General features: G+C 32.2%; 1 protein-coding gene across 1 annotated transcript; it reads right to left on the bottom strand.

Moving 5' to 3' along the window:
* Positions 1 to 17: 17 nt before the first annotated feature.
* Positions 18 to 22,209, bottom strand: LOC115705537 (elongator complex protein 1). The gene is made up of 8 exons (XM_061104215.1): positions 22,126 to 22,209; positions 21,878 to 21,930; positions 5,451 to 5,623; positions 4,992 to 5,325; positions 1,273 to 4,342; positions 825 to 923; positions 414 to 732; positions 18 to 213 (listed from the first exon to the last, which is right to left on the bottom strand). The coding sequence occupies exons 3-7, from the start codon at positions 5,610 to 5,612 to the stop codon at positions 417 to 419; spliced, it is 3,981 nt and encodes a 1,326-aa protein (XP_060960198.1). The 5' UTR covers positions 5,613 to 5,623; positions 21,878 to 21,930; positions 22,126 to 22,209; the 3' UTR covers positions 18 to 213; positions 414 to 416.
* Between the last annotated feature and the right edge of the window lie 539 nt (positions 22,210 to 22,748).

The raw sequence follows: 22,748 nt of genomic DNA, 5'->3' as shown, positions 1-22,748 counted from the left end.
AATTGCCGACAAAAAGATGAGACAAAAATTCTTATAACGAAAAGGAGAAAAACAACAAAAAGGCTACATCATTTTATCTTTTACCAAAATATTATTACAACAGACAAAAATTTCAACTACTGTAAATACTAAACCTCCTTTTTCTAAACTGAAATCCATCATATTCCACTCAGCTGTAGGAGCACAAACATAATCCATCATAGGAAGTCTTGCCTATACACAATAACACAACAGTAAGAAATTGATAAAATGACAAGAACATTTCAAACAATTAAGATTATGTATGTCTATAATGAATTGACAAAGTAATTGTGCAGTTGCAAAGAGAAGAATTAGGCTGAATTTTGGGAAACAAAAAATACAAGGAAGAACAGGTTGAAATTCGTCGGCTATATTTAATTATTTATATTTACCTCTTAAGGAGAAGGGAATACTTTACACCGCCAAAAGAAAGCTTCAGAACTTTGCACTTCACCTCTCATCTTTTGTGTGTAATGCTCCAATGTATGTGCATACTCGTCCATGATATCATTTGTCACAGTATCTTCAGCTAAACTCACTGCTGCCAATTGAGACAGTTGAAAGTTTTCACCAGCACGTTGCAGCTTTCTTGCGATTTCCACCTCTCCAAGCATCGCAAGGCAGAGCAACAACGATTTCAACTCACGCTTTGCACCAACTGTTGGACACATGCCCTTCAAATGCTCCACCAAAGCCATCTCCTCCCCAGCACTACAATTTCAAAGTAGAAACAGATTATCACAAACAACCATGATGAAGGCAAAAAAACAAAAACCCAAATAATAATTATACAAATAAAATACCTGCCAGGACGAATTTTTCCTCTCTTTCTCTGACGCCTGGTGTCTCTTGCCTTGCTAGTTGCACTTGAGCTGACAGAAGTGACACGGCTACTCCTTGACCTGCACAGCAGATGGGTAAGGCAAAACATGAGTTGATAGAAATGTAACCCACCCTATCTAAAAAAGTTCGTGAGAGAACTCTCCTTTCAATTCACACAAACGAATAATCATTATCATTGATCACATCTGTCTAGCATAGACAGAAGGAATTGATAAGGCATGATCTCCAACAATTCAAAGATGTTGAAAGGGAAAGGGGAAAAAAACACAATAACAAAAATGTAGGATGAATTAACAAGAACTTGAAGGGTGGGTAAACAATCTTAACAATCAGAAAACAAAACTGAACAAAAGCAATGAAACGAAAAATCATGGGGAAGTAATTTCACTCAAAATGCAGAAGACATACCCTGTAGTGTAAGCACTCATTCCACTGAAGTTACTGCTAGCTTCTGAAGCTGTATCGTCATCAAGATCAGTCATTGCCTGTTCCTCTGACTGGATCTTCGCAGCAAGAAGTAATCTCCTTTGTCGAACAGCTAAATATCGAGCCAAGTACTTTCCTACTTTCTCCAGACCTTCCTCATATTCACCAATAAGCACACTTGCACAATCCAATGATGCACTTTTAACTTCTGAGATCAATTCCTGTCTATTGTGCATTACAGCAACCCTTAATGCCTCTTCCCATTCTCTAGCACTAATTAACAAATTAATTCCACTGCTAACATCTCCACAGTATTCAAGTGCAATTTGGGCAGCTTCCCCAGGTTTACCAAGAGCTTGAAGTTCTTCACAAAGCTCGTGAGCCAACTGAAGTATCTCTTCCCTTCCAAGTTTAAGGAGTCCAGCAATTGTAAGCACCCCACTCCAGTTACCACAAGCACGATAGGACTTCAAAGCCTTCTCCAAACTTGAACAACATAGATACGTTGCAGCAGCATCCTCATTGTGTTTCTCATCACTAAGGTGATCACCCCAAGCCTCAAGGATCTGTTTCTTCTTGGCAGGGTCAGATATCAGCTTAAGTCCCAATGGAAAAAGTTGAGGATTTAGCTTCATAAGGTTCATACAATCTGCATAATAAGCATCCCCTGCAGAGATAATGTGCTTGAGAGCCTTATCAAACCTACACAGCTTAAGGTCAATATTATAACACATTAGGTTAAGTGGCAAACGCTCCAGTTCTTGAAGAAAAGGAAGAAATTCTTTAGGGTCCCGCTGGGAGTTTAATGCAACAATAGCAGCAAGATTCAAATCATAAAGGCCTAAAGCAGCTTCAAAAACAGGCTCAGAATCAGACAGCCATAACAGATGCTTTAAGGCCTCTTCAGCAGAGGGATAAGAAGTTCTCCGTGGGTCATCAGAACCTAATAATTCCATTTCACGGATAAATTTTATTCTCTCCAAAGCTTCTTCAAGGGCAGGAGGATCACTACGAGCTAGGGTTGTTAAAATGCAAAGTTCTCTAGCAGGACTCTCAGGTAAGCTATCCTCCAGAGCCACCCTTATGGCCCTCAAGATGGAGGAAACCTTACTCGTAGAATCAGAACCTATTGGATATCTAGCTTGCACTTCTCTATCTTCTTTGAAGAAAGGCTGACAATTAAATTTTTTATATAATGTTTCCATTATATTTTCATTCTTTAAGGCACACACAAACTCAGTTATGTAACTCAAATTGTTAACCTGCTTGACAAACTCTGAAGCTGATTGCAGAAATAATTGCCAACTACAATAATCAACAATGACATTAAAATCAATTCTGTGCCGCCTCAGCATGAGCAGTGCATCTTTAAAGCGCTGGTTGACTAATGCATTGCAAATTGATAACAGGACCAATTTTCTTGGGTAAATACATTCCAAGTTTCCCCTAGTTGTTTGTAATATGACAGCTGCTTCATCACCATGCAGAACGCCAGCAATTTTGGCACCTCTCTCCCATATATTTATAAAGTTTACATTATCCTCCTCTCTCCTTTTATTTACATGGATAAAATTCGTGTACTTCTCCTCTAGGTCTCCATGCAAGATGTCATATAAGTCAACAATAAAAACAAAGTCCTGCTTGGTCGAAAGAATCAAATGTGTCATTACTTGGTCAGCCAAATTTGAGTAAAATGAGAAACTACTACAGTTGTTGCATAATATCTTTCCACTGATATGCAGCCTACCAACTTCATCAAGTCCAAATATCAAAGGTCCAGTGTTTCCAACTGGAACCACACTCATCCAAGGACAAGATGATGAGAAACTTCGATCATCATATTTCATAGCCCCATCATATTTCATAGCCCCAGGAAAGATACCCAACTTTGGTACATGTTCATATATCTTTCCACCGTAAAATTGAATAAAAGCTGAAGACTTTGTTGAATAATTGGGAGCAATACCAACAACCACCTCTTCTAGAGATAGTTGATTGGACACATTTGCATGCCATCCTGAGCACGTCACTGAACCTGGCACATTATCCTCAGAGCAGACAAGCTCAATTTCCAGCAAACAATGGCCAAGAAGCCGGTCCTCATTCAGTGATCCATGGGAAACGTTACTGTGACTAAATCCATAATGAGAAACGGCAAGGACTCTATGCGAATCCAACCATGTTAAGTGTATAAATGACCCAAGTGGCATATCAGATATGGAAGATTCAATGTTGAATTCCTTGCCTTCTAGCTCTTCCCAAGTACCATTTGAAGGAAACTCAACAACACACAAGCAACCATTTGACAGAGAAGCAGCCAAGCAATTTTTAAAATTCCTGGAATAAAAAGCCAAGTCTCGAACAGCAGAGGGAAACTTAAGGCTGAATAAATACATAGGAGGCGGCATGAGAGATAAAGAAAGTGGGGTTACAAGTATTTTGGAGCCGTCAATAACTAGTGCAGTTGAGTCCTCCATAACAGCTGTACTCCAGTTGAAATTATACAGTGTGACTTGGCCGCCAAGAGTCCAACAAATTAACTGTAGTTGCTTCACTGGATCCCACATGAAGCACACTTTATCCTCCCTTGAGTACCTAATCTCATGTTTTAAATACCAATGATTGTTACTGAAAAACCAGACCTTGATACAGTCATAATTTTCACATCTGACTAAAGCAGCAAGAAGATCTGAGTTACAATTCCACTTAAGCATTTCTATTTTTGAATTTACTTCCTCATTAATGCTAAACAAGCTTCTTTCTAACCCATTCTTCTCATAAAACACAATTGAAGGACATTCATTTTCTGCTTTTCTGTCATAGACAGATGCAATTTTTGCTCCACTGGGCATCCAATCCAAAACAGGTCCCATGAATAGCTTTGGTTCTGAAGCAGCATGCACTACCCCTGAATCTCGCTCCCAAACTTTCAGCCTCTTAAGCAAAGAAGTTGAATCCGACTCATTAGTAAGTGTGCCAAAGTACTTCCCATCACCCCGCCAAGAGATGAGGCTGCTAAACTCATTTCTAGAAGAAACGTTTGGCTCAACATCTGAGACAATAGTAGTCCACAGTAATTAGCAAATTGCAGAATTTATTCAATACATGTTAAAGTTCTTAGTAAAAAAAAGAAGAAAAATGGGAACAGGGGTCAAATTACAAAAGCCAAATATTGGAAGTCGAACATGCTTTTAACATGCTTTAAAGTGGCTTCAAAATCCAAGTTTCACAACAAATAAATTGGTTATATAGTAATATACTGTAAAAGGTAAAAAAAGGTTATCACAACAATAATAATAATAAAAGCACTCTTGATTTCTTGAGAAGTAATGGCATTAAAACAATGACACCACCAATTATTATATGGTGGGTATGTCCAATGAGAATAGCACATAGAAAGGAAACAAAAACACAACCTATTATAGGCTTTTGTATAATTTAATTTGCCTCTCTAAATATGATATATTGTGAAGAAAAAAAAAATGATGCATAACCTATGAATGCCCGTGTCCAAATCTAACAGTGTTCACAAACTCCAGTCATGTACAGGTATCATGTATCTTAAATTAAGTAATAAAATCAAAAGTGGTGTTTAATTTTCCTTATATGCAGATCAGAGCATTGGCCAAACCAATCATTATAAAAGTGAATTGTAAGTGTAAACAAAAAAAAAACGAGGAATAAAGGAAATAAGTCCTTACGGATGTCAACACCATCCGGAAGATCTCTAAGTGAAGTCTCATACAACAAATCCCAGTCATGAGTCATCACTAGCATCTGCTCAAACCCAGTAACTATGCAGAGCAAATCTCCATCTGGACTGGGTGAAATGCATTTTACACCACCCTCAACTTGACCAACAACTTCTGTGAATTTACCATCGACATTATGCAACAGCATTAGTCCACTCTGAGTTCCCAATAGCAAAGCCTCTTTCTCCATAACATAATCAAAGGAAGTGATGCAGTCACCATCCTCCAATTCAATTTGATCAACTTCCACCGGCAACATGGTTTTCCTCCATGCTCCCTCATTCTACACACACAAAAATTCCACTAACCATTATACAAGTATTGTTTATGCTAATCAGAAGTAGCGATTAATACCAATATTTTTATAGAAATAGATAGAGAGTGTCAAATTTAAGAAAAAAGTAGAACCTGGAAGGAAGAAAGATGAGTGGTATAAATGGAATTAGCAGAAGAAGCGAAGAACAATCGATTGCGCTCAACATCGAATGCAGAGAAGGTTATGATCTCTCCTTCGTTGGAGTGCAACTCCAGGCACAGTGAGACCTCGGAGTAAAGCTTGAGATTATTCATGGAAGTAAACCCTAAGCAAAGTTGGAAGTGAGGGTTTAAAAGCGGTGTTCAAGTTAAAACCTAAGGTTGCTAAGCGGCCCAAGCCAAGGGGTAGCCTGTTTCAAACAGCCGCAATTTTCTTTTCTTTTCTCTTTTCCTTTTGTGAAATTTAAATTGCCAAAAGTTAAAAATATATAATAAATTGCCAAAAGTTATATCTCTCCATTACTATGAATAATTTCAAACATTACAACAATTCAAAAGACACAACCATCCAATTCATAAAATAAATGTAAATATAAAAGCTAACAACACCTCATAATTTACAGTCCCTCATTTGGAATTTTTCAGAAAGAATTATTTATTTCACCAGAAAAAAGATTAGAATCTTATCACAATAAATTAAAACAAATTAAATCATACAAATTTCTTTTTTTTTTATTCGTCAGATATATCTATCTTATATAACAGAATTCTTGGTTTATAAAAAATTCATGGGTGACTTTTTATTTATATTAAAAATAAAATGATTTATTATTATAAATAAAATAGTTTATGAGAAATTCATGGGTCACTTTTTATTTATATATAATAAAATAAATCCTATTAAATCAAAAAAAAATACGATTATATTTTTGTTGTTGTACATCAACGATTGGGTTTTTTATAATTATTTATTGTATTCCTTTACCTATTACAATTTAGACATTCTCATGGAATCACACATAATATTCCAATCCGCACTTCTCTTTTTTCTTCTTCACAACTTAATAACAAAATATATAAGTAATAATAATAATAAAAAAGAAACGTGACTTTTATCAAAGTTCACAAAACCAAGCATCAATGGCAAAAAAAACCCAACAAAGTTTACAGCTAACAAATAATTTACATAATAATTTACATATATGTTGCAAACACAATATACAAAAAATAAAGAAGAAACCATTATTCACATCTAGAAAGGCAGTAGAGATAATAATAATAGAAACTTTTCTCTTTTTTTTCTTTTTTTTTATCAATTTTTTTTTCTTTTTGAATAAAGATAAATATGAAATTTTAATCGTATAGAGTTTTATTTTAATAAAACATAGTATTTTAAAATAATTTAAATTCAAATAATTTAATAGTATTTTGTTATAGAATACTATCACTTTTTGTTAAACATGGTTTTCACTTTTTGTCGACACTACCATATTCAATTTATCAACGAAAAAATGGACAATCCAGATATATGCGGACCCGGCTAGAATGAAAAGTGCAAAATACAAAAATTACACTATTGTCTCTATCGAAGCAAATGAAGATTGAAATCCACCAATGACTATCATTAGTTTTCTTATCTACAATTTTTAGACAAATACTATCTTCAATTATCAACAATTTAGAGATTGATTTTTAATTTTCTTTTTATCTTACACCCATTTAAGTAATGTTTCTTTAAGTATTGGAACATCAATTTTTAATTTATTTTTGGATTAACTTAAGAACATATTTAAATCATCAAGCTTTCTTAAACACTAATATATTGCATTCGGTATTCACTTTTAATTGACAACATTATAAACTATAATATTTAAATACACATAATAATAATCTCACCTAATAACTAATAATACTTTTTCTTTAATTTTTAATTGTATCACTTTCAAATAACATAGAAAAAAAACTAGCTTAAAATTTAGTATGCGTGCCTCGCACGTAATTTTTGCTAGTATATATATATTACTATATCTATTATCATTATATTTGAAAAAGCAATTTAATTTCATGGCAGACAAACAATCTAAAGGTTAGTTAAGTTTCGTATCATGATTATATATAAAATTAGGAAACATTACCGCGCTTTGCGCGGTTTTTATGACAATTGAGAATCGCATATATTTAAAGAATTTTATATATTTTTTAATATTTCTCATAAGTTTTTTTAAAAAATATATATTTTATACTTGAGGCTACAATCCCCCATCATTATTATTTAAAGTAATTTTACTGCTCTATATAAAAAAGTAATTTTACTACTATTGAAATTCATGGTGAATTTTATGGTTATGGTATAACTTAAATTATTATAATGGTAATAAATTGTTATTTTTTTCTCCCTTGAACATTTGCCCAATAAAATTGTATTTTTGAACTATTACTGATACTAAATAATTGCGCACATTATAATATTTGACCGGACCCCATCGGACCCCATGGTCCGACCATCGGATTGTGGGGTTTTTTTTTCGATTTCAAAGAGAGAGGAAGAGAGTGGGGCTGGGTCCGAGAGAGGGGGGCTGGGTCGGAGTTGGTCGGAGGTGGTGGAGGTGAGCCGTGGTGGTGCGTTTGGGTCAGAAGTGGTCGGAGATGGTGGTCGAAGGTGGTGGTGCGGTCGAGAGAAAGGGATGCGAGAGGGTGAGAGAGATAGATGCAGATAGTTTGAGGGAGGAGAGAGAAAGGGTTTGAGTTATGAGTGGGGTATTTTTGGGGTTTTGAAAAAAGTGGCATATTTTTGTAGTTTAAAATGTATTGATTTAAAAAAAAATTAAAATTTTTAATTATAGAAAATCAAATTTCCCTTAATTATTATCAACTATAAGTATAATTATTTGTTGATTACCTATTTATTTTTTAGTAAACTTAAAGATAATTAAATGAGAATAATATAATAAAAAGCTAATAAATTATTAAAAATTGAAAGAAGGAAGATTAAGAAACAAATTCACATAGGTCGTACATGATTCTGTTTGAAAAATCATGATATGATGTCAAAAGGCATTAGAGCTAGTCCTTTGGTATTTTCTCCCTCCCCTTAATAATTCTAAAAGATAATAACGAAAAAAAATAATATAATAAAGAGTACAAAAAAAAAAATTAAAAGAAAAAAAGTAAATACATAATAATTTATTAACGTAAACCAAAAAGATAAACAAATCACTTCTATTGTAATCATGATCACTATTATATATTGATATCAAGATTTTTTAATCTGGTTAAAATTTTCTTAAAGTTATATTACTCCATTTTTATTTTTATTTTTTGTGGTTTATGTATTTTTACAATTTTAAACTATAAATATATATATTTCATTACTAAAAGTAATAATTTAGATTAAAAAAAAATTATGTATAGGAGTGTTCCATAATGTAGTTTACTCGGTAGGCAAGTGTACTACAAACACTTTAAACGATATCATCAATAGAAAATCAATAAATTATAACCTAATAATTCAAATTAGACTTTATCTTTGCTTTGCTTTCTTTTTTGTTTTTTTTTTCCATGCAATTTTCAATTGGATATTGAATAAAAACGACTTTTATTGATACCATAAAACCAACAAATAATATTAACAAAAATATTGACCAAATGAAAGAGGAAATAAGAGTACGATACAGTTGAGTTTGATTAAAAAAATAATAATAAAAACAATACTTGAGTCAAGCGATGTCCAAAATATAGCGACAAAATAGAGGCGTATATGAGCGTGAGTGTGTTCATAATGGCAAAAAAGACAATTCCAATCATTAATGTTTTCGAGTTTCTTGGAAAAAAAAAATAGGGAGGCTATGTAGCTCCATGGAAACAACAAAAAACTCTACATGAGTTGGTCGTTATTAGATTGGGTCTCCACCGACTGCCACACACTTGTATGCTTTCATAGAGAAAAAAAAATGTGATTGAGTTAGGAAGATTCCAACTTGAATATTTGAAGATAATTTGTTAGAAGTTACACCTTATTCTATAGAAATAAGCTCGCTATATGAGAATGAAACAATTGAATTTTTTTTTAACATGATAGAAATTAATAATTAATAAATTTTCACTTAATCATGCATATATAACATTGAGTATATATATAAGTACAATAATATAAATATTACGAGCAAATGAATCTAGAAATATATATATATTCAGAGATTTTAGCGTACCTTCAAAACAGTGTCAAAAAGAAAACACATATAAATTTTTCTTTAATATATTGAGGAGGGTAAACCTCAATACCTTTTTTTTTTTGGCTGTGCATGAAATTGTGAAGAAATGTTAGAGTAGAAAAATTAAAATTGAAAAATTGAAAAAATAAAGCAAATAGATAAATTAGAATGAAAAAATATTAAAGTGTCAACCCACTAGCTCTAACAAAAAGATTATAGAAAATTAAGAAGAGGAAACGCCACATCATCTACCCTAACAACAGAATTATAAATATATATAAATAGATATATACATAAATTAAAACTAAAATTATGCTAATGGCATAAAATTAGAATGTCACCTGAAGAATGATGTGCTAAATGGGTCATATCATCACTTTACTATGTTGTGAACAAACTTATTGTCTTTCATTCTCCTCACACAACACACCAAAGTAATCAAATGCATAAGAAGAAATATAAGAATATATAGAGAGTAGAGCATACATTGATAAATAAATATATAGGATTTGCATCATTATAAGAATATATATATATATATATGGATATACTTGTATATCTTTACAAATCTAGAGTCACCTGAGAAGGAAACTCAAAAGTATTTGTGTCTTTCTTTTGTCAAATCAGCTCTCAACTCTTTTAGCTAGCATATATATAAACAAATATAACTCTCTCTACTATAACACATGATGAGTTTATAGTTGATTTCTTATTCTAATAAAAATGTGTACACACTCATATAAAAGAAACAATTATTGGCATTGATATATATTTTTGTAACCATTCATTTCAATATGAAACGTTTGCTTAGTTTAATATGAAACCAATAAATATAACTAAATGCATACATGAAAATGATACTAACTAAATGTTTACCTTAACGTTTCTTTACCTTAATATGCCTACACACACTCAATAGATTCTTTCTTTAGTTGTTATCATCTTTTCATATTCTTATTTTCGAAGAAAAAAAAAATAGTTATAACAATGAAAAGGGTAAATACCATTTTGGACCCTGTGTTTTGCAAAAGTTACAGATTGGACCCTGTGTTTTGTTAAATGACAAAATGGACCCTGTATTTTCTAAAATAGTAAAAATAGGACCCTGAGCTTAATTTTTAACAACTTTTTTTTTAATACAACCAACTTGAAGACAATGCTTAATACGAACAGATACAAAAAAATGTAAACAGTTTTGTCATAACACTTTTAGATTGGATTATAATTAAACTTTATTTTGACAAAAAATCAATTCAGGGTCCTATTTGTACTATTTTAGAAAATACAGGGTCCATTTTGTCATTTAACAAAACACAGGGTCCAATTGGTAACTTTTGTAAAACAGAGGATCCAAAATGGTATTTACCCCAATGAAAATAATACTAACTCCTTTGTTTAATTGTTATTAATGATAATAGATGATAATTCATACATCAATATTAATTGTTATTTTTTAGGAACGGTTTTCAGTTTCATTTGTAATAATGTTTACATTATTGAAATAAAATGAAAAGGAAAAAAGTAATAACAAATCAAAAATAAAAAAAATCACAAATTAGATAAAATAGAAGATTAAAAAGAGAGAACGCCACATCATCTACCCTAACAACAGAATTATATAGATATATAGATAGATTAAGAGAAATACAAGCTTTTCTTGGTATCATTTTTTTTGAGTGCTTTTCGAGTTAGAACAGAAAATGAAAAGAAGGAAAATACTTAGAACCCTAACCCTATTTTCATGTAACAGAAGAAGAGAAGTAGAAAAATCATCGAACCTTTAGAAAATTTCACCCCTAATAATAATAATATAATAATATAAAAAAGTAAGTGAAAATTACAACAGAGCACCCAATGGAAGACGAGTCATATCTGCATCAAATTTTAAATAATAACTCACTTATATGCACAAATAAAATTAAAATCTAATTTAGACAAAAAAAAAATACATGATTAACATGTTATTGCTTCCCATGCTTGAAAGCTACTCAAAAAAATCAACATACTCACAACATACATAATTTATGTTATTGCTTCACTAAATTAACATGAAGACTGAATATCTTACTACAATACAACATGTGGGCAGATCTCTTTTGGTATAAATTAAAATAAAACATGACTAATGAACTTTTACTTTTAATAGTAATGGATCTAATTAGCAGTAGAAACATTAAAAAATGATATTATTTCTGTGATACACAGACTAGTGATCACAGCCTTGATTTTGTACGAAACGATGTTTCAGATGGAAAAAAGATAGCAGTATTTAAGGGAACAACTTTTTCTAATATTGAGATGCATAAATTGACATTTCTTGGGTGCTTCAGTGTTCAGTGGCCATTCCTGCCTTGTTTGGTAGCACATCAATAAATTCTTACTATCACTTAAAAAAGCCTATGTGAAAATTACAACAGAGCACCCACACCAATGTGTGATACAAACTGGACATTGAACAATATTAAATGAGCTACCAAAAAGAAAAACAAAAAGTGAAACATTTACACAATAACCTATATGATAATATTACAATAACAACAACAACAACATTAACAAAAATACAAAACAGACCTTTAATTGGTCTCTCATGTATACATAGACAACCATCAAAGGGGTATCATCTGGGACCAGACAATTCATCTGGAGGGATGTGTGAAGTAGAGTCAACTGTGATTTCCAACTAATATTTTGAAGTAGGAGCATTACAAATAGGGGATTTAGTAATGTTCTCAGTTTTATTAGATATTTGCTTATTAATGAAAATAGCATTGTCCCTATTTTTCACAAGCAATAATCATAGGATGTTCAAAATTTTATCTGAGAATCTTCTCATAATTTTGAGCCTTGTGAAAAAGTATCAAGTTTGACATTTTTCCTTCATTCATTAAGAAAATGACACTGAAGTCATATTAGTTATCTGGGTTAAACCCATCAACATAATATGAATCCTGATTTTGATATCCATATCAATTCCAAGAAATGTAACACTATGTAACATATCGTAGCTAGTGATAGGGAAGAGGTTGAAACTACACTATACATATAGCTATAGTACATATATCTATGTATGTATTGTTAGATAAATTAACAATTAACCCAAGATCTATTTGTATATAACATAGAACACAATAATAAGATATAATAATTAGGTATGTGTACATGATTGATCCATAGCAATTATCTCTGTTTGATCCACAGCAGTTACTCCACTTTGATAGTGCAATACTATCAACTAAGTCTTCCTCCCTAGATCTCTAAATCAGAAGCAGTTTATTTATCTGATTATCAAAAGGTATACAATTGTGATGAGACAATATGTATTTATAGAGTTAGGGAGGGGACTTAGCTACAAAACCCTAGTTGGGTTGGGCCTGCTCATCAAAGGCTTCAGTCAACTAGAAAAGCCCACACTTCTGCTTCACCTAGACTTTACACACAGATGCTAAGCCCATTAACAATTGATCACCAACAACATGGGCTAACACAACAAAGAACTATCCAATCAACCCAAGTTTTAATAAAACCAATAAAACTTAATGTAAGCCCAAATAAAAAGTCTAACATTCTCCCACTTGGGCTACATTAATTTTAATACATATATATTATATATCAAAATAATTTTATTTGAAAACGACTCATGGGTTGAACAACAAGAAAACATTTGTGGCCACTTTAAAAATGATAGTTCTCTGATAGCATCTCAACATACCGGTCCAATTTAACCTTTGGTAATGAACTATGACAATCATATTATTTTTAACTCAACAAAAGACATTCATAATCACAAAATACCAAAGTATTAAATCGACATGGTCAATAAGTCTAGTAGTGTGGTAAGAAATTATGTTCAACATGTGATCAATTCAAAATAACATAATATCCTTATCAGTCCTCAATTTCACTGATACCGTGATGCTTAATAAATAAGCCAGTGAAATTAAACATACACTACTTAATAAATAAGTAAGTGTCACTAAACTTGCTTAAAATATTAAGCCAACAAAATATCATTGTTTTTAAGCAAATAAATTTAAAAGACAATGATCACAACAATATGAACCACATGCTTTCAATTCAATCATTCTCGAGAATACAACAAAACATAACTGAAAGCATAAACATCATATAATCAAAAAAGTATTGGCCCACAAAGTAGTTCATAACATCAACAAGTAAATTACATATAAATGTAATCTCAAAAGATAAAACAAGAAACTCCCACTAACCCAAAGGAACAAAAGATTATAAAATGCTCATATCAACAACATGTTATCAAACAATATGGCACTTAATCCTTCGGTTAGAGGATCTGCAAACATCAACGTGGTCTTTCAATATTCTATCACAATGTCTCATTTCTTAACTAAGTCTCTAATAGTGAGATACTTTATTTCCTTATATTTGGAAGCACTACTAATCTCATTATTCTTTGAAAAGAAAACAACAATATTATTATCACAATAGATTAGTATAGGAGAGGAAATAGGATCAACTAGTCGTATTTCTAAAATCAAATTCTTTAACCATAAAGCTTGCAAAGATGCCCCATAACATACGACAAATTCAACATCTATAGTAGATGATATGATTAAAGTCTATTTAACAATTTTTCAAGAAATAACGGCACCAACAAAAGTGAAAATATAGCCAGAAGTTGACTTTAAATCATCTACACAACCACCAAATTTGAATGTGAATAACTAACAACTCGAAGATTGTCAACATGCTTATACACAAGCATAAAACTCTTCGTTCTTTGCAAATAACTCAAAACTTTCTTGACTGCAACCCAATGATCATGGCCAGGATCAGATAAATATCTCCCAAGGACATCGACCATGAAAGCAATGTCAGGTCTAGTGCAAACCTAAGCATACATCAAACTCCCTGCTGCATTTTCATATGGGATATTCTTCATTGCTTCTCTATTTAAGTCGTTCTTGGGACAATGTTGCTTAGTAAATTTGTCCCTTTCAGAATAGGAACGAATCAGCTTTACACAAATCCATGTTGAACCTTTTGAGCACACGATTAATGTAAGCTTCTTGAGGTAAGCCAAGAAAAATTCTTATCATGATGAATCTCAATCTCCAAAACTAGAGATGCCTTTCCAAGATCTTTCATATCAAAATTGGTAGACAGAAAACTTTTGGTCTCATTTAGTAATGACAAATCACTGCTGGCAAGTAAAATATCGTCTACATAAAGAACAAGAAAAATATGATGACTCCCACTGATCTTCATATAAATACACTAGTCAAACTTGTTCTCGATGAAACCCAACAGTGTCACAACCTTATTAAACTTCAAGTACCACTGGTGAGATGCCTGTTTGAGACTATAAATGGATCATTTCAATTTGCAAACCAAATTGTCATTTCCATTTTCCTCGAAGCCTTCAGGTTGAGACATATAGACTTGCTCACTCAATTCTCCATTCAGAACAACAGTTTTAACAATCATTTGATGTAACTCTAAATCAAAATGCGCAACTAAGGCCATAATAATTCTGAATGAATCTTTAGTGGAAACAGGTGAGAAAGTTTCAGTGTAATCAATACCTTCTCTTTCAGTAAAGCCTTTAGCCACTAAATGTAATTTATACATTCCAATATGTCCCATTTTATCCTTTTAGTTCTTAAAAAATTCATTTGCAACCTATTGGTTTGAAACCATAAGGTAATAGAACTAACTTCCTCATATACATTATTTTTGTCCATGAACTTAATTTCATCATTCATAGCTTCTATCCATTTTGAAGAATGTGGACAATTAGGTGCTTCACTATAAGTGAGAGGTTCTACAAAATGACCAAGATTACATTCACCTTCTCCAAGGTAAATAAAATTATCATCACACCTTATTGACATCTTTTGTCTTTGAGATCTCCATATAGGAGGTACTTCTGGAATAACCTCTATTTATTGACCATCATTTTGAATGACATATTCCACAATTAGATTTCTCTGATAACATGACCCTCATCAACAACAAAACCTTCTTCAATAATAGGTTCCTCATCAATAATAGGACCCTCGTCATCTTAGATATTAGGAGCAATATATTCATCAGTAATGGGAGTGTTATCAACTAGAGTAAGAATAAGACTGCTATTATTATCATCTCTTGAAAAAGACATAGGAATAAAAATTCCTTTAGATGACTCCCCCGTTTCAAGAGATGTTGAAGGAATATTTTCAGCAACATCAAATTCTAAAAATTTAGCAGTCTGAGATTCAACAATTCGCGTACCACGAGTAGGATAGCAAAAGCGATAGCGTTTGGGTGCATTGGATAACCAATGAAATAACAGCGATTGGTTCTCGAATCTAACTTTTTCAAATTAGGATCATAAATCCGTACTTCAGCTGGACAACCCCATACATGAAGATGATTAAGACTAGGCTTCCTTTCAATCCACAACGCAAAAGGATTTTGGGAACAGATTTACTGGGAACACGATTTAAAATATAAGTTGCAGTCATGAGTGCTTCACCCCATAAAAACTCTGGAAGATTTGATCTCCTCATCTTGCTTCTAACCATATCCATGAGAGTGTGATTTCTCCTTTCAGCAACGCCATTTTGTTCAGGTGAACCTAACATAGTGTATTGAGAAACTACACCATTTTCGAGAAAATATGCAGCAAAAGGCCTCAGCGTAGTCCATATTCTGAATAACAACCATAATTTCTCCTCCACGATCTGAAAGAACAACTTTGATGACTCTTCCTCATTGTTTCTGAAGAACATTTCGAAAGATTTTAACTTTATCAAGAGCGTTGAATTTTTCTTGAATCAAGTGAAGCCATATAGAGAAAAATCATTTTTGAAAGTTATGACATACTTGTATCCTTAACGTAGTAGTCAATTTTGTACAAGTATAATCAGCACAAGTATCCCAGCCAGAAGCATCAACAGGAGGAATAATTTTAGCTAGAAGTAATCGATAACTCTTTCTTTAGAAATATGACCCAATCTATCGTTCCATAATAATAAGTATGTTATCGTAATATAAGATTTCTTATCCACAATATTCACAGCATTGAAAAAGGAAGCTAAGGAAGTCAATGATAATTTGAAAAGAATATCAGAGTAAAAACAGTTTCCAATTATTCAGAGTCAAACATAATGTCAACACTATAATTGGTAAAAGGAAAAGAAAATTATTGTTTAACTAAAAGCGGAAGCGAAACTGAATTACTTTAAAAGTAGGAATCAAGAAAGTACTGTTCAAAACAATCTGAACAGTAAACGGTAATTCAAGAATTAATGTGCCAACATAAATAACGTCAACTCCAATATAAGTGCCCACTGTAAGCATTGACTCCCTCTCACTTGGCTTTCTGAGATCCCTTAGCCCCTGGCTGTGGTTGCTTATTTTCATATTTTCTTTATCCTTTGTTGGGCTTGAGTTGAGAAACAAAGTGAGAAGAATCATTCTTCTCATTTTGTTAGCTTGCTTGTTTCAGCTATATACTGAGAAATAAGGTTACTAACACTCCATATTTTACTATAAGTGTTTAGGTTGTCTTGGTAAAGCTAAAAGAAGTAAGAAGTTCATGAAGAACTTGAAGAATGGTGTAAAAGTCAGGAAGAGGAATATTATGATCTTTCAACTTGGACTGAACATTAAAAATTTTAGAATAAAATCTCGCACTCCTTTTAATTCATCATACTTAATGGTTGTCATTTCATCCATAAGATGTCCAGCTTCAGCGTCTTCACCAGTGTCATATAGTTTTTCTACAACATTGAAAAACGCTTTTGTATTTGAGGTGTTTGGCAAAGCATTAAATGAATGTTATGGAATTGAACTTTCATAGCAATGAGACTAAGATGATTTGAATTTTTCCAATGTGCGTGAAGAATTTTTGGGCAACAATTCTGATATTAGAATAAGATCAGCAGATTTTTCTTCTCGAAAGCATAAGTCCAAATCTATTATGCCTAAAGTAATTTTCACATCTCGTTTCCATGTCTTAAAGTTGGAAGCATTCAGAATTCAGATGAAAACGTTATTGTTGTTCGTGTTGGAAATTATTTTACGAGGATCTTAGATCTACTCACAAGTATGTTTATTAACACCCTAAATATGAACTTTCTAAAACGATGAAATAAACACATATAAAGTTTAGGAAACCTTACATTGGGTGCAGCGGAATAATATGACTCCTTCCGTTCAGATATCTAGCCCTTGATTCCTTTCTGTAGCAGAGCATTATCAATATCTGAACCTGGATCTCTTTCTCTGAATCTTTGATGCTGAAACTCCTTTTGCTGAATGTCTTTCTTCACGATCTTCCTCACTATGATTGAGGTATCACTTGCTATGTGTGGGCACTACTCATACACTAAGAATTTCGAAATTTAAGGAAGAGAGAGAGAGTGGGTTCAGCCAAAGATAGGGAGAGAGAAGGCTCAGTTTTTTCTGAATCAGAAGTGTTAGAAGAAAAGTGTAATTTTCCTGAAGCCTTCACTATCTATTTATAGCATTCCACTAGGGTTAGGTTTGAATTATTTGGCATTAAAATAATGAAAATATCAGAGGTAAATTTCCTACAAAAGTGGCAGGCCCTATACTAGTGGATTTGGGCCTCACTTTTTGCAATTTTGCAGTTTTACCTTTTCTGCATCTGATTTTCTCAAAAACGCCAATTTTCTAATTCAACCATTTAAATGCCAATTCTAACTATTTAATAACTATAAATAATTATTAAATAATATTGTCATTTATCATATTTATTAATTGAACCATACAAAGTATCATAATTAACAAATATGCCCCTAAAACTCTTTCTTTACAATTTCGCCCTTACTTAGTGAAAAATTCACAAATAGACATAGTCTAATTTGAGAATTATAATTGATTAATCAAAACCAATTATATGAGTCTTACAAGCAATATTATCTCAACTAGTGCGGGGACCATGGGTCTATATAACCGAGCTTCCAATAAGTAGATCAAGAATTTATCACTAAAATTCACTAACTTATTAATTCTTCGCTGAATCCACGCATAGAACTTAGAATTGCACTCTCAGTATATAGAATGCTCTATATGTTCCACCATATAGATGCATCATTAGTTATCCATTGTTATAATCCTAATGTGATCACTGATCCTCTATATGAATGATCTACATTGTAAAGGGATTAAATTACCATTACACCCTACAATGTATTTATTCCTTAAAACACTTGACCCCGTATAAATGATATTTCAGCTTATGTGAAATGAGTACTCCACCATTTATGTTCGTTTGGTCAAGCTCGAAGGAGATCATCCTTTGCTTACTATTCGCCAGATAGAAGCTATAGATTCCATGTTTATGATAGAGCTCCCACTCAATTGCACTACCGTGTTCCCAAAATGTACGTATCACCCTGACCTAAAAGTAGGCTTAACTAACAAATCAAAGAACACGAATAGCCTTTCAAGATTGAGCCTAATCATATCAGGATTAAGATCATTTGATCTAGGATCAACTAGGCGATATTGACTTGAATAGATATTACGGTAAGTTTAATAAATCTAAGTCAAAGTTCAATATCGGTCCCTTCCGATGCATACTCCGTGCATCCAACCTGAGCTTTACTTTAACCAATGCTCTGGAAAGAACATAGCATTTCTCCAAATGCAAGTAAACTCTGTTGTAGATTATCATATCAGTAAAACCCTATGTCTGATAAATCTAGGAAACTTTATTCACATAGTCATGTTTACTTTCCAATGTGTTGACGGCACAATAAACAGGATCAAGTATGTGAAAAGGGTTTCAGATGAATTTATACATTATGTACATATAATCATGAAATAAATCATGTGAACCATGCAACATTAAATGTTATTTCTGATCTATATTAATAAGTAAATCTGATTATATTGAAATGAGTTTTATTTAGGGCATAAAACCCAACAGTTCGTAGAAAGGAGACCGAAAAATCCAAAAAATTAAAACTTGAAAAAGCAATATGAGCAATGCATTAGAAAATATTGTAGAGTCAGCTGGTCATTATAAACTCCCCTTTGGGGTGAGAATATAACACACACATGATCTACCTTCATGAAGTTAACAACAAAGAAAAAAATACATATCATTTAAGAATTTTAATACCTTTGGGCAAATAAATTTCTTAAAAATATGTATTAATTCAAGCAAAAAATAATAATACATTTATATATTTAAATTATTACCTTTGGGCAAATAATTAAAATATATATATTTAATATTAACTCACTTCATGGAATGTGAACTAATATATGTAAATACTACCTTTGGGCAAGTAATTACACATATAGTCAACCAAAAGATATAATATTTTCTTCAACATGTGAAATTTGGTGATAAAATTAATAATTTTCAACCAAATTTCCAAAAGAGATATATTAATTGCTTTTATTATATTGATAATCAAAAAATAAAGTGTCCACCATAACACATTATTTTTGCATCAAACAATCAAGTTTTATAATTTTAGAACAACAAATAATCAAAAGATGTGAATATAAGAAAATTGGTGGAGACTACATAGTCAAGATAAATTAAATAAGAGAGTGACTATGTCATATGGAACGAGAAGAAACCCAAAAAAATTTCTATGATCGACAGATTTCGAAAAATTATCAAAAAATATTATTAATAATATTTTAACTACATAATTATCATTAAAATAATAATAATTATTAAACAGAGTCAAAAAAATTAATTAAAAAATCATTAAAAAATCAGAAATTAAATTTTAAGCACGCTGGAAAAAAGAACGTTGAAAAACGACGTCTGACGTGGCCCCACGCCCCCACGCGCCACCTGCGCGAGTGGGCTTCGCGGCTGGACTCCTTCTTCTTCCTCCAGCCGGGTTGGAGGCGGGTCACGCGACCAGGTTCGGCCCAGTCGGGTCTGCTCGTGTTTTCCAGCCAAAAAATTGACGAAAACACTGGATTTTGCATGGGTTTAGTTTGGGAATCGATTTCTAGTCAATCTATGTCTCTAATTTCGGCTATTAATTGCTAAAAAAAAATAGATCTAAAGAAAAGCTATCCAAAAATAAAGAACATAAAAAAATTGATTTGGAATATCAATCTTGATCAAAATACAAAATTAATCATTGAAGAACATTCATAAACAATTAATAATGAGATATCTATAATCAATTTTAGATCAAAAACAATAAAATCAAAAAACACAAACTATAATTTCATAATGTAATTATATAAACCCTAAACTTTAAAGTTAAAATTCTCATAATATACATAATGATTTCATGCATATAATATATCAATAGAACGAGAATTTAATGATAAACAAAACCCGTAAAGTTTTAAGATTTAAAAACAAAAAATTCAACATAAAATAATAACGAAATTAATATGTAATTATGAATAATTAACATATACAAATTAATTATACTAATTATAAGTTCTAAATCATATACAATAGGCAATGTGATACCACATGTTAGATAAATTAACAATTAACCCAATTGTATATAACATAGAACACAATAATAAGATATAATAATTAGGTATGTGTACCTAATTGATCCATAGCAATTATCTCTGTTTGATCCACAGCAGTTACTCCACTTTGATAGTGCAATACTATCAACTAAGTCTTCCTCCCTAGATCTCTAAATCAGAAGCGGTTTATTTATCTGATTATCAAAAGGTATACAATTATGATGAGACAATATGTATTTATAGAGTTAGGGAGGGGACTTAGCTACAAAACCCTAGTTGGGCTGGGCCTGCTCATCAAAGGCTTCAGTCAACTAGAAAAGCCCACACTTCTGCTTCACCTAGACTTTACACACAGATGCTAAGCCCATTAACAATTGATCACCAACAACATGGGCTAACACAACAAAAAACTATCCAATCAACCCAAGTTTTAATAAAACCAATAAAACTTAATGTAAGCCCAAATAAAAAGTCTAACATGTATAGCCAAAAGAGAGTGAGAGACATAACAGTGCATATACAGTGAACAAGGGAAGCAGGGGAGTTGTATATACTGCCCAATTAATTTCATACAGAGGCAGCCTACCTCTGTTTCAATTACTTATTACCTTGTTGACTAACATATCAATTATCCCTCGTATGACAAATTTTTTAAGCTAAAAAAAATGCAAAGCATGGAAATCAAAGTATACAGCAGCTACACAAATTGCAGATAATCAAGTGGAAACAAAAACAACAGCATGAAACTCAATTTTTGAAACTCCATCTTATCCAGCAGTAGTGTAGAGAGAGAGAGAGAGAGAGAGAGAGAGAGAGAGAGAGAGAGAGAGAGAGAGAGAGAGAGAGAGAGAGAGAGAGAGAGAGAGAGAGAGAGAGAGAGAGAGAGAGAGAGAGAGAGAGAGAACGAACCTCTATGGAAATGGATAAAATAGGAAGCACGAAGATGTAGAGGAAACTGGGAGCTGTAGCAAACAAAGGAAGAGGAAGAAGAATTAGAAAGATAAAGAATACCTGCCCTAAACCTCCAATCCCTTCCCAAAATTTTCGTCCCAGAAAATGAGAGAGAGAGAGAGAGAGAGAGAGAGAGAGAGAGAGAGAGAGAGAGAGAGAGAGAGAGAGAGAGAGAGAGAGAGAGAGAGAGAGAGAGAGAGAGATACCTGGTTGAGTGAAGTGAAGAGGAAGGGAACAACTGAAGTGGAGAACGGCTAGGGCTTCACCAGGATAGGTTTTGATTTTCCAGTTAAATGAAACACACCATTTTGTTAATTTTACTATTGTGTAAGGAAACTTACAAAAATATTGAAATTTTGATTAATTTTTACAAAAATACTGTCACACGGAAATTTTTTAAAAAATACTGTGTTTTTATAAAATACCAGTAAAACACAAAGCAGAACAGCTCAAAACAACAATAGAATACCAGTAAAACACCAGTAGAACACTAGTAAAAACTTAACACATATACTGCAGTATGAAACTTATAAAAAAACACAGTAAAAAAGTAAAAAATATCACCTGATAGTATTTTTATAAAAAAATAATAAAAGTTAGTATACCATGTAAATTTCCCTTGTGTAAAGGTAAGGATAACTAAGGTAAACTGAAAACCCTTTCAAAAAAATTTAAAAAGCATACCAAACATAGGTTCGACAAGAATACTGTGTACCAAACAGGAATAAACAAATGCAGTATTCTTGTATTATTGGGCTGGAATAAAGATTGCAATTTTGTAAGTTTTTAATAATAACATTTTTGTTATGGATGCATAACAAAAGTGATA

Source organism: Cannabis sativa, chromosome 1, assembly GCF_029168945.1.
Source record: "Cannabis sativa cultivar Pink pepper isolate KNU-18-1 chromosome 1, ASM2916894v1, whole genome shotgun sequence".
Classification (NCBI taxonomy): Eukaryota; Viridiplantae; Streptophyta; class Magnoliopsida; order Rosales; family Cannabaceae; genus Cannabis; species Cannabis sativa.
The sequence above is the reverse complement of the archived record's forward strand: the minus strand, read 5'-3'. Positions and strand labels throughout refer to the sequence as shown.

Excerpts from the sequence above, each read along its gene's own strand:
- LOC115705537 (XM_061104215.1), bottom strand. The coding sequence starts at position 5,612 with ATGAATAATCTCAAGCTTTACTCCGAGGTCTCACTGTGCCTGGAGTTG. Across the intron at positions 4,343-4,991 it reads TCCGGATGGTGTTGACATCC|ATGTTGAGCCAAACGTTTCT; the intron begins GTAAGGACTTAT and ends CTATTGTCTCAG. Across the intron at positions 733-824 it reads GGAAAAATTCGTCCTGGCAG|TGCTGGGGAGGAGATGGCTT; the intron begins GTATTTTATTTG and ends TTGAAATTGTAG.